This window comes from Zootoca vivipara, chromosome 1, assembly GCF_963506605.1.
Source record: "Zootoca vivipara chromosome 1, rZooViv1.1, whole genome shotgun sequence".
Classification (NCBI taxonomy): domain Eukaryota; kingdom Metazoa; phylum Chordata; class Lepidosauria; order Squamata; family Lacertidae; genus Zootoca; species Zootoca vivipara.
Window position 1 is genome coordinate 104,840,042 of NC_083276.1, and position 27,971 is coordinate 104,868,012.

General features: G+C 44.1%; 1 protein-coding gene across 4 annotated transcripts in view; it reads left to right on the forward strand.

Annotated features, from left to right (window-relative positions):
- The window catches only part of GPD2 (glycerol-3-phosphate dehydrogenase 2), a 134,849-nt gene that overhangs the window by 39,663 nt on the left and 67,215 nt on the right, over positions 1-27,971 (forward strand). The window contains exons 1-4 of one of the 4 annotated variants that reach the window (XM_035131815.2): positions 3,104-3,238; positions 3,714-3,802; positions 14,637-14,747; positions 22,011-22,182. In XM_035131815.2, the coding sequence (XP_034987706.1) occupies positions 14,646-14,747; positions 22,011-22,182 (274 nt within the window). In that variant the 5' untranslated portion in view covers positions 3,104-3,238; positions 3,714-3,802; positions 14,637-14,645. Of the gene's footprint in view, positions 1-3,103; positions 3,239-3,713; positions 3,803-4,562; positions 4,772-14,636; positions 14,748-22,010; positions 22,183-27,971 lie in introns of those variants that run through there. The other 3 variants (XM_035131833.2, XM_035131806.2, XM_060279958.1) reach the window with 3 other exon arrangements.

Here is a 27,971-nt window from a genome sequence, read left to right on the forward strand (position 1 = left end):
GTGCTATCTGTGCGTGCTTTCAGCAGTGCTCCCAGGATACAACCTGCACATTATTTTTTTAAAAAGCAAAACAGATTGCTATAGACACATCAGAAGTCTCCAGGGCTTTCCCCCCTGCTCCAAAGGGAACTGGCCTTTTAAAGGCGGCCTTGAATATCCCAAGGTATTACCTGCTCTTGGATTTTCTACTGTTCTGAAAAACACTCCATTACCATAGCTGCCAAGTTTTCCCTTTTCTCACGAGGAAGCCTATTCAGCATAAGGGAAAATCCCTTTAAAAAAGGGATAACTTGGCAGCTATGTCCATTACTTCCCCCCCTCCTTCTCTCTCTTGCACATAAGGTCCTGGAGAGTTGTAAAGAAAAGAATCAAAATTAAAATATGCATTAAAAATGCTACACTTCTAAAGGATATGACTGTGATCTGGTGCAATGCCGCTAAACTTTAATCTTTGGTATTGAGTTCCGTTGTGGTGCAAGTGAATGTGCAGTACATAGAATCAGGGATGCAGCCCACATAATATCCATGAAGTCTGGGGATATTCTGGTTTGACTTTGTTTTTGTTCTTTGCGGAAAGAAGCAGTATTCAAAATATTTATTACATTTATTTATTTTAAAATTAAATTTGCATACCGCTCTATACTTCTAAATCTCAGGGCGTGTGATTAGAACACACACACACACACACACACTGCTTTGTAAAATAAAATGTTCAAAGCGGTGTTCAAAAGCATAAGGCCACAAATCATGAAGTTTTAAAATAAAATGAAACCATAGCTAAAAACAGTAAATTTTAAAAGTCAAGGCGATGGACAGGGAAGTTAGGCAGGGCTTATGCCAGCTAGGATTTGTTTTGACCATCCCTGGGCTTGCTTCCAATTCCAGACCAGTGCTTTGCAAACTTTCTATTTTCACGGCACCCTTCCCATCTGGACCGAAGTGAGTGTATAGATCAGGCATAGGTAACCTTGGCTCTCCAGATGTTTTGGAACTGCAACTCCCATGATTCTTGACCACCTGCCCTGTTAGCTAGGGATCACGGGAGTTGTAGTTCCAAAACATCTGGAGAGCCAAGGTTGCCTATGCCTGGTATAGATAGATAGATAGATAGATAGATAGATAGATAGATTATTGTCATTGGAGGCGGAACTCTACCTTGGATGGGAGGCAGTGCTGCAGGAGCAAGGGAACAATGGAAAAGGGTGGAAATGGTAGGGTGAACTTTGCAGGAAAGGTTAAGCACTGGGAAGGGCGAGTATAGTCAGCAAGTTTACCTCTGTTCAGATTCTGAACTTAGTTATCTAAGTGGAAGCTGCAGCAAAATGTTGTAGTGAGTACATAGATTGCTTCGGTTCAAGGTTTTAGCCAGCCAGGTCCTGTTTTATGACACAGCCAGTCCCTTATTTTCCAGTTGTCCCTGCCCCACTGCCAGCATTTTGTAGCCACCACACATGGTCAGTTCTCACTGAGCTGCACTTGGGCTTTTAACCTCCTTAAGTGCCCTCCTACCCCACTATTTTTGTACTTATCTTGTTTTCCCCAAACCTGCTACCTCCCTCTTGTGCGTGGTGCTGTTTTGGAAACATAAATTCACACTAGGGAGCTTGCTATTAGTTCATACCAAGGGTGTGGAAACCGCAGGCCTGGGGGCTATGTAAAGGTGAAAAGGAGTTCGCTATTCACAGGCAAACAGAAATTTCATGTAGGAAAGGGAGGGAAGAAGAAAGGGTATCTCCATTCATTCTTTAACAGTCCACATGCTAGTTGTGGAGGAAGGAAAACTCAACTCTTCATGACCAGCATGGAAACAGTGGGCTAGTGTTGGAGGGATGGATTGCTCTGTCCTTCTGAGCCGGTTGCCTTGGTAACCTGCCCTCCCAATAAACCCTTAACCTGTGACTAGCTTGCATCGATTTGGGCTACTTTAAAATGAGACTGCATTTAAATATTTAAAATGTATTTTAACACGTATTTTAATTATTATTTTTTCTTTCTTTTACGTCTTCTTGTGGTTTTGTTGGTGTCAGCCGCCCTGAGCCTGGTTTTGACTGGGGAGGGCGGGGTATAAATAAAAATTTATTATTATTTATTATTGCTATTATTTCAATTGTAGTTGTTCCTCCGCAGTCAGCATGGAAATGCCAACTGCTAGATTCTTAGCAAGCTGGCAACTTTGTTTTTTTTGGCAGGCTAGTAACTTTTGAGGGCTTATTTACAAGGCTGAAGTAAATAAACACATGCAATTCCTGGTGACAAGCTATTCTATGATGGTTAACTACATTTTATTTCATTCCCCCTCTAAGGAGGCATGCTGGGGACGGAGGCATGATGTCTTGCCTCCTTTTTGAGGGATGCTATTGAGTAGCTTGCTCATAGATAGCAAGTGGCCCCTGGGCAGCCACTGAACTGCTTTGGCCAGGGAAGATAGCAGAGTTGATAGAGCACAAGACTCTTAATCTCAGGATTTGAGCCCTACGTTGGGCAAAATATCCCTGCATTGCAGGGGGTTGGATTACATGACCTTCATGGTCCCTTCCAACTCTATTATTCTCCTATGACCTGGTCGTAGTCTGACACCCAACCACTACTCAACGCTGTCCTCATTCCATTTCCCCATTCTTTTGCTTGAAAGACAATCTTGTCTCCCCATTTCCACCCCTGCCAAAACTTTAGCAAGTACAAACATTTAAAAAAGGAGGGGGGATAAACAGAATTGCACATTTAAAGAAAGACACCCTGATCCTTGGTTGGCCGAGGAACCGTTTCTGTGCGTCTCTAACCCCTTGCCAGTGCCTTGCCGTTTCTGAAAACCCCCGAGTCCCATCTCTCACTCACTCTCTCGGGTGGGGGTGGGGGTAAGGCTAGCCTTGGCAGGCGAACCTGTAAGAGGAGAGGGCTCGGAGGAGGGCACGTTTCCAAAAAAGAAGCGCTTCTTCTGGTGTCTCCCTCGGGACTTCCACACGTGTTTGCAAAGGCAGGCGACGTCTTTCCTCTCTCCTCTCCTCTCTTTCTCCCGCGCCAAGCCCAGCAGGGACCTTACGGGAACCTGCTTCCTCGCTAGCCGGTTAGTGGAGACACGCCTTAAGGAAGCGGCGAGGGAGGGAGCAGCAGCAGCGAAGGGAGGCAGCCGCTGGGGCCTCTAGTCTCCGCGCCTTGGCAAGAAGACGTCGCCCCGGGTAAAGAGAAGGCAAACCCATGAGGACTCACTAAGCAGGTGCCGGGCTGGAAAAGAAGACAGGTAAGGGCAGCGGTGCGCAGTTCAGGAGGCAGCGGCGGCGGCGGGGGGGGGGACGCCCCTTCGGGCAGCGCCCGCGAAGCGCGGAGAGGCCGCCGTGCTGCGCAGGGGGAGACGGATGCTCTGCGCGCAAGCTGGCGGCGCCTGGGCCTAGCGGAGCCGCGGGTTCGCGTGCGGGGTCTGCCCGGCGCGAGGCCACAGCTAGGCAGCGCCGGAGCCGGTGGTGGTTGAGGTGGCGGCGCCTCCTTCCCGCTCGCCACGAGGCTTCCTCCGCCGCAGGGCCCGGTGCGCACCAGGCTGCCTCGGAGCCGAGCTCCTTTCTCCTGGGGCTTCCGCGCTCGGCTGCGGGCGCCTGGGAAGCCCGGGGGCGTCGTCGCCGTCGTGCTTGGCAGGGGGAAAGGGAAGCCCGGTCCAGGCCTCGGGGAGGTGCTGCCGCGGGGACTCCTCCTCCTGCTCCTCACCGGCCGCCTCCCTCCAGGCCAGGCGGCGAGAGATTCCCCGGGAAAGCAGTGCCGGCGTGGCTGAGCAGCGGAGGAGGAACAGGGTCTCTCTCTCGGCCGAGAAACTGTGAGTCTTCTCCTGGAACTCCTTGGGGCCCGTGGCCCTGATATGGACCGAAGAGGCAGGGGGCTTTATTAGGGTTCTCTCTCGGACCCCCCCCCAAGCCTGGTTCAGCCCCAGAACCTGTTGTCGATGCAAGGGGCTCATGTGGTACAGGTGTGAAGAAGGAGAGGCCGCCTCCGATCATGTGCAGAAGGCTTTGTCCTCGCGGTGTGGCTGATGCTGAGCACCCCTCGTGTTTTCTTCGTTGGGGAGCTAACCCACAGGTTTCCACTCGCATCGATAGATGGGACTAGTGGGGTGGGAGAAGTCCTGGCCCTTCCTCTTATGTTGCTGTGTGAGCCACAATCTGTTTTGATTCTGGGGGGTCAGCTTCCCCGCCACATGTGATGTAGCGGTGAGCTCAGAAGTGCTGTGAACATGAATAATCCCAGCATGTCTCAGCATATCTGGGTCAAGGGGAAATTCCGCGAGGGTGAGCCTTAGCACTTCTCATTTTAGAAATGAGAGGCCCCTCAACAGTATAGCCTTATAGGGGAAATGGTGAAGTGGTTGACTTATTTATTTTATTTATTAACTTTGATTAGGACTCTCTTTTTTTAAAGTGGTCCTTTGGGTCCTTCCCAAATCAGTTGTCTGGGTGTTCTTTCTTGATTCCAGTTTGTAAATAGTAACTACTGTAATTCTCTTCCTCCTCCTCCTCCTCCTCCTCCTCCTCCTCCTCCTCCTCCTCCTCCTCCTCCTCCTCCTTATTGATTTAATGCAGGCAGTATAAAATGGGAGTGCTACGGAAGAGTATGAATGGAATGCAGGGCTGGCCCTACTGTTGGGCACAGTGAGGACTTCAGGAGAACTACATCTCTGTAAAGCACATGTTGTGGTTGCCATGGGAACACTGGCAGCAAAGGTCTTTCAGTGACACTCCCTGCCCACCAGCTTTCAGGAAATTGCCGCTCATTGGTTGCAAGTCATAAGGTTAATAATTGTTTATGCTAGAACCAACACTTGCATGTGGGTGGATGTAGGAACTGCAGAGAAGCTATTTCCAGTTGTATTCTTGAGGTGAGAGTAACATGTGCTCTGGCCTTGAGTATTTATATCTGCCTGTTGCCAAGGCTGGCCTCTATTGGGGTAACTGAGGCATCCCTCACATCGTTTTATCGTGTTTTTTAAATTCTGTTGGGAGCTGCCCAAACATACTACTTATACCCCGCCCAGAGGAGGCCTGGCCAGATGGGCAGGGTATAAGTAGTATATTATTATTATTATTATTTATTATTATCCGTTGCATCTGCCTGCCATCCATCGGAACTCTAGGCTGCTAGTTAAAATTCTACTGTATCTCCTGTCACCATGGCAATGATGTTTGAGGTCATTGAAGCTGGCATGAAGGAATAATACTGCTATAGCAATGGGACCATGGATCCTTGTTTAACCTCAACAGGAAACCACAGGAGAAGCAGTACAGGAAGTGAGAAGATGCAAGGTTTACCTGTAGGTATCTAATGTCCGGCTAGCCAAGCTTGACTTCTCTTTGGCTCCTGGTGCACTCATGGTTGGAACATGTATATGTGCATGTTTGTGCACTCCCACAGAAGGAGCGATTGTTCATCAAGCCTCACTCACCTGAGACCTGGAGAAGCAAGAGGTCAGGTCCTCAGCCTGGAAGCGGTGGTGATAGATATGCTGCTCTTTGAAGATAGATTTGTCACCCTGTGCAGTGGTGGTTTAAAAACCGTTTACCCTGTTCCAGCTCAAACTGTATGTTGAGCCAGCTACATATAGCCTTTAACCAAGTGCTTGGCAAAGTATCATGATATTCACAACCCCTTGTAGGGGAGCAGAGAGTGAAAGAGTGTTCAGGTTCTATGTAGCCTGTGTTACAAGCTGCCAGATTTTTAAGCATTCAGAGGAAGAACTGGCTAGGTTTTTGTATGATCTGTATGACTGGTCACCGGATTTTGTACGATTTGTATGACTGGTCATCAAATTTCACCACATATTTCACAAATAGTGATTCATTTTAGTTTTTGCTTTCTAAATCTTGGAATAAGCCCAAAGTATGGTACTGTACATAAGATTCTTTCACATTAGTCATTCAGACCCTTTTCCTTCCCTCTTTTTTTAAACCAATGCTTAGGATTGAATCCCAACCCATCTATTTTTATAGAAGCAGTCTTCAAGTTATCACTCGAGCAGAAAGTTTTGTGTTACTCCAAACAGATTGGTTAACAGCTGCCTCCTTGTGTCCTTTCCCAGTTCAAACATTCTCTGCACGCTGAGGTTTTTCTGATATACCGATCCTCTTCAAAGACCTGTCAAAAATAAGGTTAAGGTTTCTGGGTGGGTGAATTTTTTTGCCATTAATAGGTGTCTGTAAAGCTCAATGCACTTATTTGTGTGTGTTGAGAATTGTTAACCAACACATAGAATGAAAACTGCTAATGACGCCTTATGAAGCATTGATCTGGGTGGTTGGATAGGTAGTACTGTATAGATAAGTACATGTGAATGGTGTGCCCTTGTAGACCTCCTATACCAAAATGGGGAGGGGGGGGGGAATAACAGGGCACACTGCTTTGAATGATGCAGCAAGCCAAATGATAGCTAATCAGGCCTGCATGTTCATGCAGTCCTAGTAAACTCATAGTTTGACTTACTGTGTCATGCGAACCAGATGCTACCTTTAAAAATCCTTAACCTTTCTGTCCTCTATCTAATGGTTCTGTGTCTAGAAAACTTGATGCAACACTTTCTTGATAGGCTTAATTAATTTATTGTTTAACTACAGTGAGATACATTTAGAAAGGATATACCTCCTAATATTCCAAGCTGCTTAGGGACAAAGGTGCAAAATGCCCAGACTTATTTTAGCTACAGTACTTAATTAAGTAGTTTGAATTGTGCTGTTTTCCTCATATATTATGCTTAAAATCTCAGAAGCAGCTAGACATGTTGCTACTACAGTAGTTCTTAATCCTATTTAAGTGCACCCATGATACCTAGAAGCAACTTCCATCTTCATCCTAGCATGCATGCATGCATGCATGCATGCATGCATAGAAGGAGTGGTCTACAAGTGGTTGTGTTTTGTTAAACTTGACTTCCTTAGTGGCAGTAAGAGGGATGTAGGTCATCTTCAGCATGTCTGGTCCTGTTTCACTCTTGTTTGCTCCAACTCCCTTCTGCCCAGCTGGAGAAGCATTATAATTCCTCAGTGCCAGCCATTACTTGCATCCACTTTCTTTCTTTGCTGAAGCAACTCTGGGAAAGAGAAGCAGAGAAGGCTTTTGAGGAGCTCCTGTGGGAGAGTTAGAGGAGGGTGGAGGAAAAAAGAGGATGTTGGGGAGTGATGAAAGGTGTAGCTGTGGCAATCTTGTCTAGGATTGCAGTGTTAGTGCTGTGGACCTATATAGAGTAACTCCAGTGGAACTCAGTGGAAATTACCGCTGAGTAGATGTTAGTATAGGACTGCCATCCTAAACACACTTAACAGTGCAGCCCTAGCTATGTCTACACAGAAATAAGCCTTATTGAATCCAGTGAGGCTTACTTCAAGATAAGTGGGGTTATTTTCCAGCCTTACTAAGCAATACAGCCTACTGAATATAGTGAGAGTTACTTCTTCTAAGTGAACATGTTTAAGGTTATGCCGCAAGGATGCAATCCGATGCACAATTACCTGGAAATCAGTCCCATCAAATCTAGTTCGAGTCATAAAACCAAGCTATGGGTGGTGATGCTTAAATTTTACTGTTCAATTGATTTGTTGATTTCACCGTTTTATCCAGGCATCCCCAAACTTCGGCCCTCCAGATGTTTTGGACTACAATTTCCATCATCCCTGACCACTGGTCCTGTTAGCTAGGGATCATGGGAGTTGTAGGCCAAAACAGCTGGAGGGCCGCAGTTTGGGGATGCCTGCTTTTATCTGTTGCCCCAGAATAAATAACTTCATGTTGCAGAATGGGAAGGGGGAGAGGTGTTTAGCACCTGGCAGCTCTTTCCACACGTTACATGAGCTGTAACTAAGGTTTGCCACATGGCTTATGGTTTGTGTGGGAGATCGAAACCATGAGCCCGGGGTTTGTATGGCACATTAAGACAAACCATGCTAGAGTTTAGCACAGTGCAGCATCAGAACAATTGGGGTAGAGCAAAGCAGCTGCAGTCTTTTCTTTAGGTGCCTGTGCATTCACACTAAACATGTATTTGCACTAAGTCATGCGACGCAGGCTGTTTGGTCTGATTTAACTCTGAAGAAATCCGGCTGCCATAAGGAGAATGGCTTGCTTGACACATTAATATGTCTAGGGGAAAAATATTGATGCTGAAATTGTAGACCCTCTCACCTGGGAGTAAGGCCCTTTAAATTTGGTGGGATTCACTTTCAGTAGATGTTTATAAGCTTAAACTGTGAACCAGCAGAAAATAAGAAGGAACACAAAACAACCACAGCAAATTAGAAAAAAGACACATTGTTTGAACTGTAGAATGCAGTGAATAGTATTAAATGACATATTGATGCAAAAACCTAGAATGCTTGTAAATTTGGGACAGTTTTTTCCGTTAAATACTCTACATATTGTGACTTGAGAAACATTACCTGCTTATATCTAGCCTTAACCAAAGTGAGTGTGGGAGGGAAGAAAGAAAAATCTAAAAAGCTTGGTCCTTTTCTTTTTAGAGTCAAATGTCAAGCTGCTTCCCTCCCTGGTGTCCAAATGCAATCTCTTTTTAATTAAAAAGGAGGGGAAAAGCCAATTGCTTGGCTTGCGCCCCTGGTTGATAGCAACGAAGAATACAACTTGACTCCCTGCGAACAAATCAGCTTCAAAAAAATACCAAGCACCACTGCCTTGCAGAACAGTGTTACCATTATTATTGGCCAGTTGTCTTTGTGACCACCTACCGTAACCTGAGTTTTCCTGTAGCCACCAACTAAACATTTTAGTCTTTAAGAAAAGCATACTGGGCATATGCCTCAGTTCTTCCAAACGAAGAACCTCTACCATGGTTTAGAACCACCATTTCCCTTTCAGTTTCCTTAATCTCTGCTTTATTCGAACTTCTGTTGTCTTAAGCTGCCATTTCCACCTTCTCAGTAACCGTTCTCGTTTCCATGCCATGGCCAACACAGTCTATCTTCATTTTTGCTCCCCTATCCAGCTCTGACTTCATGCAACTCCAGGATTGTGATGCAGCACTACAAATCCTCCAATGGGGGCTGCATGATGACATTCTTAATTTTTATTATATAGAGAAATATAATGCTAAGAGAACCTTGTGCAGTATTAACGCCTGCAACAATCGGATATGGAGGAACCAACCTTGTACAGTATGGGGGGGAAATACAAGTTAAGTGACTAGGAACCTAGGGAGCTGCCTCATACCTTTAGACCAGTGGTGGCCAAACTTGGCCCTCCAGGTGTTTTTGGACTACAACTCCCATCATCCCTACCCTAGCTAACAGGACCAGTAGTCAGGGATGATGGGAATTGTAGACCCAAAACAGTTGGAGGGCCAAGTTTGGCCATGCCTGCTTTAGACTGTAGGTCCATCTACGTCAGTATTGTCTGCAGTGACCGGATGGCAGTGGGTCTCCAGGGTTTGAAGTGGGTGACTTTCCCAGCCATACCTGGAGATGCTGGGAATAAATCTGTGGCTTCCTTCTCTGCTACTGATCTACAGCCCTTCCCCTGGAACTTAACCCAGTTGTTAACTATGTACAGTGCAGAGTTCACTCTGACTTGATAGTGGCTATAATAGTATAGTTAGTTTTAGTATAGGCAGCCCTGTTTAGGGAAGCTTTTAATGTTTGATGGATTTTTGTATTTTAGAATTTCTGTTTTTTTGGAAGCCGCCCAGAGTGGCTGGGGGAACCCGGCCAGATGGGCGGGGTATAAATTATAAATTATTATTATTATTATTATTATTATTATTATTATTATTATTGTTTTATCTACAGTGGTAATGCTCACAAGACCGCTTCTTTCTGCCGAAACAGTTTTAAGCAGTGCACATGTTCTAGCCGGTTATTCTGATGTCCCAAAGAGTTATATTAAAAGGAGGTTGCATGCATACCTAATTTGAAGATTGATATGGGTGCGCTGAGCCACTCTTGCATTCTTGGCAGCCACAGGTCTTCCTGGGAGAAAAATAAAAGCTGCAGTGATCAGTCAATTAATCAGTTAATCAATTTAAAACATTTATATCAACTGAAAAGTATTGCCATTTAATTTTTTTGTTAGCTGAGTTTAACAGAAGTTAATGGATTGTATCTAAGCCATACCCAGAGCAGGCCCATTGAAATCATTGGTCATGTCTGTAGATTTCAATGGGTCTGCAGTTTCAATCCATTTATTATAATACAAGGCATTGCAAGAACAACCTCCCCCTTTCCTGTTTTACATGAAGAAGTGTCTCTTGGAAATAATGTGAGTACAGCATTTTTAAAAACGAGGAGCAGGGCTTTTTTCAGCTGGAGCTCACCAGAACTCTCAAGTGGGCACCATAAGAGAACAAGGGAGGTGTTCCTGGTGAGTTCTGGCACCTGTTTTTCTAGAATAATAGCACTGACAAGGAGTATATTTCCCGCACAAAAAAACCTATTGTATTCTTATTATTATTTAAATACCTTGTAAATAATTAAGGCTCACTTGGGTGCAAGCCCAATTGAACATTGGGATTTTCTCATCTAAACATTCATAAACTTGTATGATCTGTCAACCGAAATTTGTTATGAGAGGCATTGCTTGCTTGTTAGAGTGGGGAATCTGTGACCCAGGGGCCAAATACAGCCCTCCAAGCTTCTCTGCCCCTTGGAACTCTCTCCACTCTGCACTCCCTCCTGAGCCATACACCCTCTCCCCACGCCATTTCCTCCTTCACTGGCTCTGCTTTGTTCCTTCCTCAGGTGTTTTTGCCTGGCTAGAATGTGTCCTTGGATAATCCCATTTGCTTGCCTGGCTGGAGGATTGAGTGGTGTGTGTGTGTGTGTGCGTAGAACCTACCTAGAAGGTAAAATGTTCATTTGTTGCTCTGGCTCCATCCACCGCTGCCATGGGGCCCCTGGAAGGTCGCTCGGAGAATAATGTGGCCCTTCGGGTGAACAACGTCCCCCAACTCTGTGCTAGAGGTTCAGATATTGGAGTGATGTACACTTTAATAGCCACATGAATGCATGGTCAGAGACTGATTTTGGTTTTTTTTTTTGGAGAGTAGCTTTGGTTTTGAAAGAAATAACTGGCAGCAGATGGTGTCTCGGAGGTGAACAATAATTATTTATAGTGTTGGAGTGCACAAACAGGATTTCACTCTAGCTCACCCCATCCCTGGCTCTTACATCTGTTTTGGGAACTTCAGCCTTTGCTTTCATAAAGCTCGTCTCACATGGGTCGGAGCAGCATATGCGCCAAGGTTGTAAATAGCTGGCATTACCTGTGGAGCTTTACCTGTGGGGCGCAGGCGTAGTTTCTTGATGGCCAAGCAGAGACATTTGTGGAAATGGGAAAAGAAGTGTCTCTCTTTTAGAAAGCATGCATTTGTTTTATTTCAGGCCACATGTGAGGCAGCAAGTAGACTAGTAAAGATTCCTGGATGGTAATAATTTTTGTAGGCTTATTGGCAAAAAAAGGCTACATTGTAACAGGCCTATGCATTTTAACTTGGGAAGGATGGGGGGGATTCCATATGGCTCTTCAATGCCTTTTGAACAAAGCTCAACAAGGAGAGGGTGTAATTATAATTGAATTTGGTGAAAGGCTGAACGCCTTTCCTTCCAGCACTTACAAACAATGGGTTATCAGGGTGCAACTGATGATCACATTTGATAAGCTTGTCTTTCTCATTCCACAGCTAATCTTCTGCTAGCATGCAAAGCCGCACCTGTTGGCAGCAGCTTCTTAATTTACAGCCTGTTATACTCATAGTGCTGTGCTGGTACAACCGCCTTTGAAACGAGCGGTTTAAAAAACAAAAGAAGAAAGAAAGAAAAAAGAACAGTGGATTGGTTGGTACTGGCAACATATGGAACAAGAGGATGCACAAAAGGGTTAATGGGATTACGTTTGGGGAGACCATAGTTCATGATTTGCATGGGCGAAATCCCTGCTCTCTCCTATTCAGATGTTGTGGGGAAATTCAGATAGCTGCGTTATCATCAGCATACAGGTGACAGGGGGCACCTTGCCCCGAATCTCCTTTAACAGTTGAATCCTGACAAAGATGGGTGGTGGTTTCCAGGCCTGGAAATAGGGTTGTGTGCCAGTTCTGGGTAGGGTTGTTCTCCCTCTGAAGGAGCTGTTGTGTAGTGTGGGGACTGGATCCAGGTGATGATAAATCTCATGATTAGATTATTGCAATGCATGGTACGTGGGGCTACCCTCATGCCTGGTTCTGAATACAATTGCTTGATTGCTTTACACACGCCATACCCATGTTGAAAGCTCTGCGCTGCCTGCCTGTTAGCTACTATGCCAAGTTCAAGGCAAATGTTTTTGACATTTAACAACCCCGGGAGCCAGATACCTTGTAGGCCACCTCCCCTATATAGACCAAGCTGACTATGCATGTTACTACTACTGACACACTGGCTTGTTTACATTCCCCCTTTCTCTGCTGCAAGCACACTGCAAAGTTGTTTAACAATCCAAGGTTCTTTGCCGCTGAGCTATCTTCCTCGTATGCTTCCATCTCAAATATTTATTTATTTAATTAAATTTATATCCTGCCATTTCTATCCCCCCCCTCAAAGGAGTGCATGTAGTTTTAATATAAGTTTATAGTTGTGTGGTCTTCTGGACTTTGAAGCTTGGAAAGGCCACACTGGATTGGGGGGGGGGTAAGTGACCAGAGAAGGGAGCTAGTCGTCACTGTTAACAGAGAAATTTGTCCCCGTATCCTTTTCTTCTTTCACTGCCCCCAAAGGTTCAATTACTTGAAAACAACAACACCTGGCTTGTGAAGATGGGGTAAATGAAGGAAAGTCACATCATGTAGATAATAAAAGTAGCTTTTCCCTTTGCAGAGTTTAGTTTTGGGATGGGGAGAAGATGGATGCAACCACGGCTAGTGTTGGAGTTGTTTAGTGGTGCTTTTAACTATTTTTTTTAGTTTAGCTCATTAAACTTGTTCATTACTTTTCACCCCAAGGTAGCAACTAGCAGAAACAGGACAAAAATACAGAGATACAAGTATATGGTAACAAAACGCTTATTAAAACAACACAAATAAGATTCACAAGATCAATTAAAAACACACTGAACAACCCTCCGTTTAAAATATACTGTGGCTCATATACTGGCAAAATTGATACTGATAGATTCTGGCATTTTACCAAAAGCCCTTTAGAGACCTTTGTTAGCATTGGAACATATGTGAGGAGTAATGCTAATATATATTATTGAAATGAGAGCCCTAACTGGACGTAGCATAACATCATCCAGCATGTGGTTAAACATCTGAATTATGTCTACTTTATTCTGTTGGGACTGGGATGATGGGTGCTAGAAGTTGGCTAAGTGATTATAGAGGTATGCTATGTTCACAAATAACTTTCGCATCACTTCCAATACCCCCTGTATCAGAATTCTCTCAAATTCTTTCCAAACTCCTATTGGGTAGGCAGTTTGCAAGCATGACATTAGGTTCAGACTTTGCAGACCAAAATGAATGAATAAGATCTGAGAGTTGATAACCTCACCAGGGATATAATAATAATAATAATAATAAAATATTATTTATACCCCATCCATCTGGCTGAGTTTCCCCAAAATTTCATATTCCGATTCCCTCGCCACCCACAGCCATCCACTACTGCTCTACTGCAAACATCCTTAGTCTCATCTAGTGTTGCAAGTCTCTCGCTCGTTTTCTTTTGATTCTGATCCTAAAATCTTCCTGTGAACCTCACGAAATCACTGTCAGAACTTCCTTCCACCCCTGGCAACACCCTCTTTTCTTTCTACAGCAAGTTGTTTTTTCTCTGGTATCTCCCTTCTCTTAGTCTTCACTAGTGTCCTTTCTTCTCTCTCCTCTCTTTCTCTCTATGGCTTCCTATCTTTGCTATGTATACTAGTTAGAGCTTGTATACTTTAACTCTTCCATTAGTTTAAAATGTTTTGAAATGTGCCTGTTGTTAGCGTGTTTCCCATGAAAGCCGGCGCCAGTTTGATTTTTTTGTTTTACTAAATTCGCTAGTTCCCTTTTGATACAGTGGCATTGTTTGGGATTTTCTCTTTGCTGTCTTTGGGCTAAATCCCAACGTGTTGTTTCCAGGATGTGTTCGAGTTCAAGGTGAAAAGTTCCTGAAATGGATTGCATGTGAGAACTGCATGCTTGCATGCAAGCAGGCTGCATGCTTCTTAGCAAGTCTTCCCTACTATCTCCCTTTGCTGCCCACTCAAGTGCTTATGCTAGGGCGGCCAGTGGGGGGGGGGAGAGGACTTTATAGATCAATGTTCTCTTAGGGCCACCAACAGCTATTGCCTCAGAAGTTGTAAGGGCTGAGAACTGCTGAGACAATTTTATTCAAAGCAGCAAGAGCACTTGATAGATTGGGGAGAGGACTCTCCGCAGTACCCCTTTCATTTGCTACCTGTTAGGGAACCAGAGCCAGGGGTCACATGATCCCATTGACTGGCATTCTGGATCTGTTGTTTTGAGGATAACTACCATCTGCCTAAAAATCTAATCTATTATTATTATCGCAAACTGTTTTGAGTATCCTGCCCCCCCCCCCGGACAGCTACTTTCTCAAGTTTCTCTTGTTTCTGGTATAGGCAAGTGTTCTTCCCTGACTTTGTACGGTTGTGAACATTCTTGTTTTCTTTTTCTCTAGGATTAAAAAATGGCTTTTCGAAGGGTCGTGAAAGGGACTATCCTCATTGGAGGCGGTGCTGTAGCGACTGTGTTTGGCCTCTCCCAGTTTTCTCAGTATAGAAACAAGCATGTAAGTAGAAACTGATTTATGCATTTTTAAAAATTGTGCAGAAGTTTATAAAGTGAACCTTTGAAATATGTGGCTCCCTCGTTCTAATGGCACCCCCCCCCCCCCAGCATCAGGAAAGGAGCAGTAGCTGGGTCAACTGCAAAGCAGGTAGAACTTTTCTTATCATCTTTCTGCTTTGCTTTGCTGCTGCTTCCCCCTGAAGGGAGAGGAGAGTTGCTGGACCACCCCTGGAGGACACTGGACCCACCCACTACTGATTTGCAACAGCTGACCTTGACACCAAACTTCTGGATGGAGGGGAAGATTAAATGGGGGGAAATGTTGGTTCAATGAGTGTGATTTTTGCACTGGGGGCGATTGAGGTTTTGTTTATTTGCTAATTAATGGGTCAGAAAATTGCTTTGAGTTGTTTATTAATTGTTGTTCGCTACTATATATACAGGGCGATGCGGGTGGCGCTGTGGGTTAAGCCTAGGGCTTGCCGATCAGAAGGTCGGTGGTTCGAATCCCCGCAACGGTGTGAGCTCCTGTTGCTCGGTCCCAGCTCCTGCCAACCTAGCAGTTCGAAAGCACGTCAAAGTGCAAATACATAAATAGCTACCGCCACAGCGGGAAGGTAAACGGCATTTCCGTGTGCTGCTCTGGTTCGCCAGAAGCGGCTTTGTCATGCTGGCCACATCACCTGGAAGCTGTACACCGGCTCCCTCGGCCAATAACACGAGATGAGTGCCACAACCCCAGAGTCGGTCACGACTGGACCTAATGGTCAGTGGTCCCTTTACCTTTACTATTTATACAGCTGGTATGCCTCCCCCCAAATGAATGTTACATTATATGAAATATTAATGTATTCGAATGGCAGTATATATTGTATATTTTTCTTCACTGTAAGTCGTTTGAAAACCTTTGGGTGACAAGCAACTAGTAAGTTAAATGAATGAATGAATGAGACTACTCACATTGTGCTGGGATGGTGCTGTGTTAAGCAAAGCGTCAGTCAAGAATGGGCTAAATACCTGACTCTTTTCTGGCTTTGCAGCCCTCCATTCTCTTCTTACAGTTCTCACACTGAGGGCTGTGCTCAACTAAATTGTTGCATTAGTGGAAGCCAGCACCATGATTCCTATTGGAGCATCAGGATTTCCCAGCTCTCCTCTTCCCACACTGTCCCCAAATCTGTTCCAGAGGGTTAGGAGAACCCGAGAACAGTGGGCCATGGGAGGAGAGGGGAGACCATTCAGTCTGGCAAGCAGAAATGCTCATGCTGATGGAATGATCTCCATAGCCCTACATTGAATACAACTCTGAGATTCCTTTATTAGAAATGGTAAAATATATATTTGTCCTGATTTTCAACGTACTTCAAGTTTAGTTCTTTCTCAACTCTTTTTTTTGTATTTCCCAGGGTACAAAATATATAAACTGTGCATCAAATATGAAGTGCACATTTGTGTATTCTTATCCCCATTTCTTTTTAAAAAACATGTCTGTGGAGGCCAGTGCTTCTGTGTGCTTTGTGCTTCTATGATACATTCTATACTTGCATAACTGACTCTAAATAAATATCATTTGTTCATAGTAGGTTTCTTCTATAGCTGCTTAGAGAAAACTTTATCCATTACCTTATTCTGCAAGGAGAAGGGGAAATAATACAAAGAGCTCCAGGCTTATAAAGTGTACCTCCCTGGTGGCAGGGACCTGCCCTCTCACTCTTTGTAAAAAACTATGTAGATGGATGGCTTTATATTTGTTTTTATCATTCAGCTGTTGTTGAAGCAGCTGATGTGTTTATGTCTAAAGCATCATTTGCATGTGCTGGAAATGAGGTTGTTTCTTCATAGATACTTTCAGTGCTTTTTTCAAGGGGGTACTTAAGGGCACACAGTACTGGCACCTCTTTTTGTGTTGTTAAAAAGTGTGACAGTTACTGTAAAAACTTCACTGTGAGTACTGGAACCTATTTTTCTAGGAAAAAAGCACTGGTTACTTTATCAATGAAATCAATCTACACCCATCCAAAGGGCTCCTTATCTATTGTAGACACTACTGAGAAGCTCCATACAGGAGTCATGATATATTAGTGTGTGGAAAGTCTGTCAGTTCCATGCAAACCATGGTTTGTTGTTGGCTTACTGACCTTAACTATGGCTTAGCATAAGATGCAAACTCAGGCACCTCCTTAACTTTGGTTTGTTTCAGCATTCCACCCAAATTGTCTGTTGTAGCAGCTTTGCTTTTTCCCATTTTTGTGTACTACTACAGTGAACTACAGTGAAGGGACCCAGGTGGCGCTGTGGGTTAAACCACAGAGTCTAGGGCTTGCTGATCAGAAGGTCGGCGGTTCGAATCCCTGCAACGGGGTGAGCTCCCGTTGCTCGGTCCCAGCTCCTGCCCACCTAGCAGTTCGAAAGCACATCAAAGTGCAAGTAGATAAATAGGGACCGCTCCGGCGGGAAGGAAAACGGCATTTCCGTGTGCTGCTCTGATTCGCCAGAAGCAGCTTTGTCATGCTGGCCACATGACCCGGAAGCTGTCTGTGGACAAACGCTGGCTCCCTCGGCCTATAGAGCGAGATGAGCACCGCAACCCCAGAGTCTGACACGACTAGACCTGATGGTCAGGGGCGCCTTTACCTTTACAGTGAACTAAGCCAAAATTTTGCTTAGCGTGTTGTCTCAACCAGGGCTTGTGGTTATCTTCTATTCTCACTAACCAGGAGCTGTAGTTTAGGCCTGTTCTTGACTAGAGCTCGTGGCTGGTGATGAGAGAGCTAAACCGCGAGTCCCATTTTGAATGACATGGTAAGACAAATTTTAGCTCAGTGCAGCATGGCATGGCAGTAAAAAGGACTAGAGCAACTGTGAGCTCCCGGCATTTGAAATTTGCCAGGCACCCAGGTGCCAGCATGGTGCCTGACATCTCTACCATCTGGAGGTGCATGCCTGAGGATCCTTGGGATTTTTACTGTTTTCACACACTAGCAACACATCCTGTAGAATTCTACTCATTATATTTTATCTGCCCAATCAGAATGAATTTCAGGAACCATAAAATCACATTGAAAGCTTTGACTTTTGAGCCCCCAAACGGCAACTGGGCATTCAATTTTGGCGACTGTAACCCTGGTTTAAGGAGCCATTTGGCGCCTAGCTTATATATCTGAGTTTTTAACACTGTGAGCTCCTCTCTGGGATCCCTCCTATTTGCACAAACCAGGCCACTGTGAGATTGGTCCACAGGTTCCTATCTCAAGCAGAAGGGTTGTTGAGGTGGTGGTGGTAGTGCTTCAGTGGAGCTGGAGCTGGTCTGCCCTCTTCTCCAGCCATGGCCTCTGCCTTGAGCAAGAGAGCTGTGCCAGCACCAGAAAGAGGAGTGGAAAGTGTGGGTGGGTGCGAGAGAGGGAGGGGGAAAGAAGGTGCACTTTCTCTTCCTCCCCTCTCCCACGTGGCTCCATCATAACAACTGAATCTGGAAAGCCACACTGTACACTGTCTGTGAAGGCTTGAGACAAAGGCCCTGACAAGAGAGCAGCATATGATTTTTACGCTTCCACATTATTCTAACTTGCACATCCATTGTGCCGTGTTGTCCCCCTCACAGCTATTGCCTACATGCACCCGATAAAGGACAGCAGGTGGGATATAACTGGGGGGATTGACGCAAAGGAGGACAGCCCATTTACGGTGTTGACATATCTAAGCTGTGGGCATGTCTGGCAGCCGAACTGTCCTCTTTTTAATAATGCCTGCCAATCACGCAGATGACAGGGCGAAAGACCTCTGTGCCTGCGAGATGCAAGAAGGGATGTTGCCCCAAGACGCACTCTAATTGGCTACCCGGTGCAGGAGGTCTCTTGGCTTTTTCTAAATGAGTCTTTTCAACACTCCCCAGCACCGAGAGAAGACATAATTCAATTAGCATGCACACAGACTGTACCGTACATCCCCCTAGACGCATCTCATTTCCTTTGTAACAAGACGGCTTTCTGCAAGTGTGCCAGTCACCCATCTCTTTCAGGCTTGGTATTGTTTGGTTGCCACTGTATTCACTTGAAAATGAAGCTTTTAAAAGCTTTTATCAACACTTTAAAATAATAATAATAATAATGAACTCCAGAAGTCAAGGAGTGAACTTCCACAGATTGATTAGAAGATTTGGTATGAATCTGCTTGGCTAGCTTATTATATTTATATAACTTCATGCATCCTAAAGATTCAGTTAAGTTGCATAACTTAATTTTTGGCTCAGGGCACAGGAAGTGGTAAGCATTGGTGCAACGGCGAAGGAGACAATTACCACCCCTTTTAAGATAGGGGGCAATCTGGACTTGCTCTGCCTCATTTACCGTGCTGCCACTGGTAAAATGGCCTTGTTACTGTCATTCTCTCCCATATATTTTTAGCCTGGTTTAAGTAACAGGAGAAGCAAAATACTGCTAGCAGAGAGGAGGGATTTTGTGATGATGTCGCACGTAGACACAGGCAGCCGTTGTGAGTAGATAGTTAACAGGAAATTGTTTATCCTGTCAAGATTTTGGGATTAGGTTATATGACTACCATCCTATTTTGAAGGTAATGGTGGCCAATGGTACTGTTTCATACCATATGCCTGGATGCTGTTGGGGCATAATGCTCCCAACTGGTTGATATTTCATAAGATGGAAACATAGGAAGATTTTCTGGTGTGGTTGCCCCCCACCTCCACATTTAACTCATGTTAGTTGTTGGGTCCAGAAGAAGCCTGGATGAACACCTTTTTTTTTAGAGCTAAGAGCCTGGCCAGGGTTACGCACTAACCATTCCCAGGGGTGCAGCTCCATGAAAGGCATAATGCCTGGGCAGAGCTACTGCATTGATGGGTAAACAGCATGGTGAGCAAAAAAACCCTGAGCCCTGCAAGACTGCTGCAAGACTTCAGCATTACACAGCTTAGCTCAGTTGGTTAGAGCATGCTGCTAAAGGTTGCAGGTTCGATCCCCATATGGGACACCTGCATTTTCCTGCATTGCAGGGGGTTTGGACTAGATGATCAATAGAGTCTGTTCCAACTCTACAATCTTGATTCTGACTGCAGTTTCCATGTCCATTCCATTATTTTCTCCATACCACGCCCCCCCCCCCCAATCTCAGGCTGACACTCAGCATTGAGGATTTAATAGTTACTAAACCAGCCCCTAGTCTTGGAAATATTCTTCAGGGCTCATTTGTGGTGCATGTAAAGAAAAATGATACTGTGATACATCACCTGTAAATGTAGGGTGGGCTCCCATTACTATTCCCAGGTGCTGCAGTTCCAGAAGAATATGTAGGAGTGTCTTCCTTGCTCAGATAACATGAGACTCTTAATCTCAGGGTGGTGGGTTTGAGTCCCATGCATTGGGCAAAAGGTTTCCTGCATTGAAGAGGGTTGGAGTTGATGACCCTTCCAACTCTACAATTCTATGATTCTATGATTTGTTATATAGATTTAGGTGCCATGCAGAAACATTCCTCTTCTACTATGCCTTTGGCTAATTGAACAATCTATGGCCTTTTAAACTGTGTGTGTGGAGGCAGGGTATTGTTTTTGTTTGTTAGTATGTTATGTATTTTGTGTTTTTATATTGTAAACAACCCTGTGATCCTTGGATGAAGGGTGGTGTGTCCGTCCGTCCGTCCGTCCGTGTGTGTGCGCGCGCACACACACACACACACTTACTGAGAAGTGAGTCACATTGCATTTGATGAGACTTACTTCCAGGTAAATATTGCATCCCCCATCAGATTTCTTTCATTTGTTCTCTTTTATGGCTAGAAGCAGAGAATAGGAGTTTGCATAAGTGAATAATATAACATTGCAAAATGTCAAAAATGTCATGAATATCACTGATGTGAGTTGAAGCTTGGTCAATGGATTGATTCAAAGCAGCTGAAATGTGCATGTGGTTTGCCACCTGTCCCCCATGTCTGCCTTTTAATATCATATTCTGTACAAATAGTAAGTACCAAAGTATCATATTCAGTCTACACAGTTGAAAATGCAGCCGTGACTTTTTGGGAGTTGCTCATGTCTTTGGCTTGGCGTATAGCCAGTAATGCTGCAGCTTCCAAACATGAAGTCATCTTTATGAAAATATATTGTAGAGCACATTTTAATAGTATTTATGCCTTCCCATTTACTTCTACTGCTGTGGGGAAGCATGGCAAAATGGAATTCAAATTGGCCCATATTCACCACTACAAGATAAATAGAATAGGGGAGGTGGTGAAAATGTAGAATACTGTATGACCAACAGATTCTTGAGGATCACACTTGCTTTTTTGTGAAAGAGACAGTTATGGTTTGCTCTCCCGCTCCGAAAACAAGAGCTTGGAAAGTTTAAAGCAGGCACCTCCAAACTCGGCCCTCCAGATGTTTTGAGACTACAATTCCCATCATCCCTGGCCACTGGTCCTGTTAGCTAGGGATGATGGGAGTTGTAGTCCCAAAACATCTGGAGGGCTGAGTTTGGGGATGCCTGGTTTAAAGGAATTAAAATAAATTTTATAATAGGGATGGGGGAGAAATTCAGTTCACATTTAAGGGTGACCCTATCTAGTTCTCGCTTTACGAAATAGTATGAGAACTGAAACAGCCATTTTTCAAAATTCACACTTCTCTGAATTTTGCAATACAGATCTCAAGCCAAGTAATGTGTATACTAGGGTAAAATATGCATTAAAATGCATATATTTGTGAATCGTACAAAAACAAATTATATCAGAGAAAATTGCTTTGCAATAATGTGTATGTGAAGAGAAAATTTCATGAGGACTTAAAAAAATATCACAACTGGTTATGGAAGCCTGGCCATTAAAGTGTGCATGCGCTAATCCAATTGACAGTATCACATGTGTATTTTACAGCAGCATCTAAAAAGTGAAGTATGAGTTGCTGTTAGTATGCTGGACAACCTTCGTAAATTTATAGTAATCTGATTGACAGTCTTAATTCCCCCTGTTAGTTCAGATTAATATTAATAACACATGGCATTATATAGCACTGTTTAAGCGTATGAAACAAATGCACACATGAATTTAACTGTCATTACGACAAGCCTAGTGATGTTATACCTGTATTGTTGGCAGAGGGCCGCGGCTCCAAAGTTATAAGGTTGCAAGAAACTACCTGGTGAGTTTGTGGTACACAAGGGATTTGAACCAGTGGCTTCACTTTAAAATCCCAGCGTTATGCCATTCCAGGGCTTGCTCCAATCGTGACCGCTTTGCTTTCTTACCTTTGCAGGGTGCTCTAGCATCTGTCGAAGCTTCAGAATGTCGGCCCTTGCATATGCACAGCACCCTACCCTGCAGAGAAAGTCAGCTCCAGGCCCTGCAAGAAACTTGCGAATTTGACATTCTTATCATAGGCGGAGGTGCTACAGGAAGTGGTTGTGCTTTAGACGCTGTTACGAGAGGTGAGTCCTGCACACCGAGGTCAGCTGTGCCACGCGTGGGCATCCATTTATTCCCAAGATCTGAACAAGGGTTTTGAATGTACTTACAGCCATCCAGCAAATGTCAGGGTGTTGTCAGAGGGTGTGGGAAACTTGGAGGCAGGAATCTACGGAAATAATAATCCGCATGAAGAGTAAGCTTAGTCAAGGTGGAGTTTTGTAACCTGGATTCTTCCCTGCACACAGCCACAAGTAGGCCGTGTTAGCTAGTTGTGATAAAAATATATGCCTTACGAAAATGGAAAACGTCCCAATCAAAGAAGAATGGCAACTTAAGTTGACAGAATATGTGCAGCTTGCAGACTTTAATATATAGAATAAGAGCGTACGTTCCGAGAACGTTTAGAGAAGATTGGAAAACGTTTATTGAACATCTGGGAAATAACTGAGGACGGCTGAAAACGCTGGCAGCATTAAGTTAAATTCAACAGTGTAAATCCCCACACGTCCCGCCTTTACATTCAAGATAGAACTAACAGAATAACCTCCCAACTGGCAATTGCCAACTGCCACCTTCTTTTCCCAACTTCATTTATTCTTTGTGAAATACACGATACTAGCAGACCGCTGTTCTTTCCAGAACCCCCCTTGTCTTTCCGGCATGATGTAAATCCTGGGATGGGATGGTCTGTAATTAACCCAGGACCTTTTGAAAGGAATAGATCTGTCACAACCATCGCCGTGACTGGACTTAAAATGGGCCCGTGACTTCTTGGTACCCCCACAACAGCATGTCATAGGCGTGGAGGATGTAGCAAAGTGTCCATTGTTAAAGGGTCAGAAAATAATAAGATTGGGGAGTTAGTTCGGTTATGAAGCAGGTGTGGGGAACTTGTTCTCCAGATGTTGTTGTGTTACAGCACCAGTTATCTCTGATCATCGGCTGCGCTAATGGGCTGATGGGTTCATTTTCTGTTGCAAAGATAAACCCAGTAACATTTTTTCCCCAGAGAAGAGAATTAAACAAAATTCTGGTTGCCACCTGCTACTAGTCTATTGACAGGAACCATTAATTGCCTTTGACAAGAGTTGGTGGTTCAGCCACAAGTCCTTAATGCTGGCTTTTGCTGCCAACCTGCCCACATTCCAACACAATAGGTAGTCTGGAAGTGTGGTATTTAAGCCTATTGATAGTATAGTAGATTAACCATAAAGGTAAAGAGACCCCTGACCATTAGGTCCAGTCGTGACCGACTCTGGAGTTGCGGCGCTCATCTCGCGTTATTGGCCGAGGGAGCCGGCGTACAGCTTCCAGGTCATGTGGCCAGCATGACAAAGCCGCTTCTGGCGAACCAGAGCAGCACACGGAAACGCCGTTTAGCTTCCTGCTGTAGTGGTACCTATTTATCTACTTGCACTTTGAGGTGCTTTCGAACTGCTAGGTTGGCAGGAGCTGGGACTGAGCAACGGGAGCTCACCCCGTCGCGGGGATTTGAACTGCCGACCTTCTGATCAGCAAGCCCTAGGCTCTGTGGTTTAACCCACAGCGCCATAAATGGAGGCAAATTCCCCCCCCCCAAACCACCACTTGAAACATTTTATTTTATTTTATTTTAAATCAAGCTTCCCAATGTATTTTAAGATTTGGGGTGTTTCTTTTTGGCCACGTTGGTAGAACTAGATGTGAAAACAACACCAAACTAATCTGTATTTATCCTTTTCTTCCTATATATTTTGATTGTATTGGTAGTTTTCTGAAGTGTGAAATAATCATAGGCATTTGGTTAATGAATTGTGTATTGTTGCTCTTCATTCATGGGATTTGCACTCATATTAAGTTTGATGCTTCACTTAACAAATTCTGCTTTCCCTGTGTTTTGATACGTTTCTGCCAAATTATTCCTGATTGTATCCATTAATCTTCAGTCACACTTGACAAAAATATATTGCTCTGATCTTCTAAAGTTGCTAGGATTAATTAGATTTTTTTTGGGGGGGGGGACATGAAAGTTTAGGGAGACCAAGAGGGGCTGATGTAGTTGTTATACTCTACTTTTGCAATAAAGCTCTGCAAAATCCTTAAGGTGATGCTGGTGAAAGGAGAGCTCACAGTGTTGGATCATCTGCATTTCCTCTTTGGATATGCACAGTCATGCTGTTCTCTTCAGCAATCTCTGCAAGAATCTTGTTGTACTTGTTTTCATTCATTCTTCCTTCCTGTTTTCTTTCTTGCGCACTTTTGAGAAACTGCCACAGGGGAGAGAGCACTGACTGTTAAAAAGTTGCAACATTAGTAGAACTTACTACTTTCTTTTAGTTTTAAAAGGATTGCTGTATATAAAAAAAAGATTCCCATATCACTATGATTTACCTCACCCTAGAGACTGCAGTTTCCAGTCCTCTAGGTGCTTATCTTAATTGGATTTATTTTGTGAATTACTACATTTTATGAAACAGGCAAGTAATGGTCTGTGTTTGTCTGCCTGTGGCTGATCGTCATCTCCAGATAATTCATGTATTTCACACTGCAATTACAGTACTAATGTTCAGCTTTTCTCTCTTTCAGGGAGTTAACAGTTGGTGTGAATGGTAGTTATGTGCAACTTCTTCCTCAGTGTTTATTTAAGACAACCTTATTGGGTTTTGAAAATATACCTCAAAGTTAAACTGATATTGGCACCAAAGTTACCTGTTAGCAAATTGCCCTTTTGGATCTTGGGGTGCAGTTCATTTCATCCAGTAACCTGTTGTCTGTAATGTATACATTTTCACTTTTATCTAATCCATGCTAGAAGCTTAAGGAGCACCATATCAGTTTCAATGTTGCAATAAACCCCTTAACATTTTTTCTTTAGCCTGTGGAATTTTTGTAGCACCAAACTAAATGATTGGATCTCATGACACCCCCCCCCTTTCGCTTAAATCAGTTGAAGGGCCTGACTGAAGGAATCAGACCTGAAGGAATCAAGAGATACATCATTTGGCACTGGGGGTAGTGTTAACTCTTTCCCTCTGCAACATTTTTCTTATTGTACCCCAAAACCCCAAAGCAGAAAAAACACAAGTATATTGTCTCTCTTCTCCCCCCCAGCCACTTCCATGACTAATTGGAGCTTTAGGAGGGGGGAATTTAAGTGGGGAAATGCCACCTTCTAAAGTTTCAATTTCCACATCTCCCAGTACAGTGGTCCTGATTCTAATAAGAAGAATCAGAAGAGTTTGGATATGATGTCCCGCTTTATCACTACCCTAAGGAGTCTCAAAGCAGCTAACATTCTCCTTTCCCTTCCTTCCCCACAACAAACACTCTGTGAGGTGAGTGAGGCTGAGAGACTTCAGAGAAGTGTGACTAGCCCAAGGTCACCCAGCAGCTGCATGTGGAGCAGCGGGGAAGCGAACCCCGTTCACCAGATTACGAGTCCACCGCTCTTAACCACTACACCACGCTGGCTCACGTCTCCCCATGACTGCTTTTAGGGAAAAGATGTCCCATGATTATTTTATTTTCAATAGTTATATCCCACCCTTTAAGACCCCCACAGTGGCATACAATAAACAATAAAACCATCGGCAACTATTTCGTGAAATTCCCTTTAAGACCCCCACAGTGGCATACAATAAACAATAAAACCATCGGCAACTATTTCGTGAAATTGGCCTTTGAGTTTCATTCATAAATCTCAGCTACTTCTAATGGTCACTTCCGCTTATAACTGGTTTTCTTGATTGTCCCCTGTCGGGTTTTCCTCTGGAAGTAGGAACGAGGCGATTAGCCTTTTTTATTTATGCACTGTATGGACTAGTGCAAGGAGCCCCCAGCAAGCCTTCAATTATTGGCCAATTTGTAGTGTACAATGTAGCTGCTGGTTTGCTCAGGTTCTTGGAAATAATATAATTGGACCGTAGACTTGCAGGGCACTTGGGCAAGAATGTGTAGTTGGGATTCTATGGCATAAAGTATGTCTATTGCAAAGCTTTCAAAACTTTTTATGTTGGCGAAGCACTTTTTAGACATGCATCATTTCTTGACACAGTAATTCAGTTTTACTAACACACTGGAGATTAAACTAACCCCTTGTTTCATCGGCTTGACAATTTCTGATGGCACAACAGATCTCCCTCCCCTTTCTCCCTGGGTGTCCCCTGTATCATACCCAAATCTGCTCTGGAAAGTTAGGGGAGCCCTCAGAATAGATTTAGGGGCATGCAGAGGGAGGAAAGTTCTGTGCAAGTGGAAATCCTTGCGCTGACAGAACAAGTTAGCTGAATACCCTTGTTCTGCAGATTAAGCATATATTTCTCCACTACTACGGTAGAAAAGTAGACTGCGTAGGTCTGAAGTCAGCCCACCTTTAACCTTAAATATTCAGGATATCCCTCTTCTCCTTCAAGTGGAATCCATTCCTCCTCCATGTGTGTATGGCAGAAAGAGAAGAGAGGAACCCTGGTTTTGCCTTCATCTTTTTCTTTTCGCTCACTTTTGCTACTGTACTTTTATTGTGTATACAAAAAGGTAGATGAGGTGTATTGCAGGATAACTAATCTCCGTGATAATAACTGTCGAGTGATAGCAGGATTTTTATTGATTAATCCATTGGCTTTTAAATTATAAAGATGTAAATAACATATTTCATGTTACTGAAACTTTAAAACAGGTGCCTTTTTGATATATTGAAGGAAGAGTAAAATAGATGTTTGTTAACTTCATTGTATTAATTTAATAATCACTCATTGCTAAAGGAAAGGCCACCATTAAAATCTGTCATTTCCATTCCTTCTTGCAGTAAAGCAGATAATCCAAGCAGCCTAAAAACAAACAAATAACTCTGTCCTTAATTTTGATATCTTATAATTTCCCCTCAACTAAAGCTGAATTTGCTTGGTTATTTAAGCTAATTAAATCTAGCTGCCCTCATAGTTAGCGGTTTTAAGTATGCGAACATAATGATAAACTGGGGTCCTGGCTGGACTGCTGTGCACAACTTTAATCTTATTTAGAGTGCAGTCCTGTAAGCACCTGCTCAGAAGTAAGCCCTACTGAGTTCAGTGGGACTTACTTCTAGGGAAATGCCTACAGCAGTGGTTTTCAACCAGTGTGCCACGGCACCCTGGGGCATCTTGAATGATGGTCAAGGGTGCCACGGGCAACACCGGCCTCTGTCCCTCTTTCCTTCCCTCCCTCCCTCTGATGCCCTCTTGCACCAATGCCTTCAGAAAGGCTTGCGCGGCTGTTTGTTGCAGCAGCCCTGGCTTCAAGCTCCCGAGACGAATGGTGCCTCTGGGGCTGGCCGGGGGAGAGAAGAGGAGAGGAGAGGAGGCTGAGGGAGCACTCTACAAGGGAGGGTGTCCGAAAAGTGGCGAGGGGCTGCTGGCTCTGAAGGCAAGGGGTGATATAATTGGGCTTCTGAGGCTTGGAGCGTGTTTCCCCACGGGGAGCCGCAGAAAGAATGTACTTGGTCAAGGGAGCTGTGGACTCAAAAAGGTTGAAAACCTCTGGCCTATAGGATTGTAGCCTTAGCATAGTGCTAAGGTGTTTCAGTATTCTTGTGTATTAGGAAAATGAGAGAGAAGAAATTAGGTTTTGGTTTGTTTGCAGAATCCTCGGTGCTCTTCACACACTTTCCCCCAACTAATATAGTACTTACCTTCATAAGTACTAATACAGTACTTATTTTCCTGTATCACTTATTTTCCCAAAGATTTCCCTGAAGAAGCAGCTACTCTTCATTGCCAAAGAGCTGGCACTGTGCGCGTTGAATACAAATTCATCCATGTTCAGTGTAATTTTTCTTGTGGTTGTCTCTACCCTA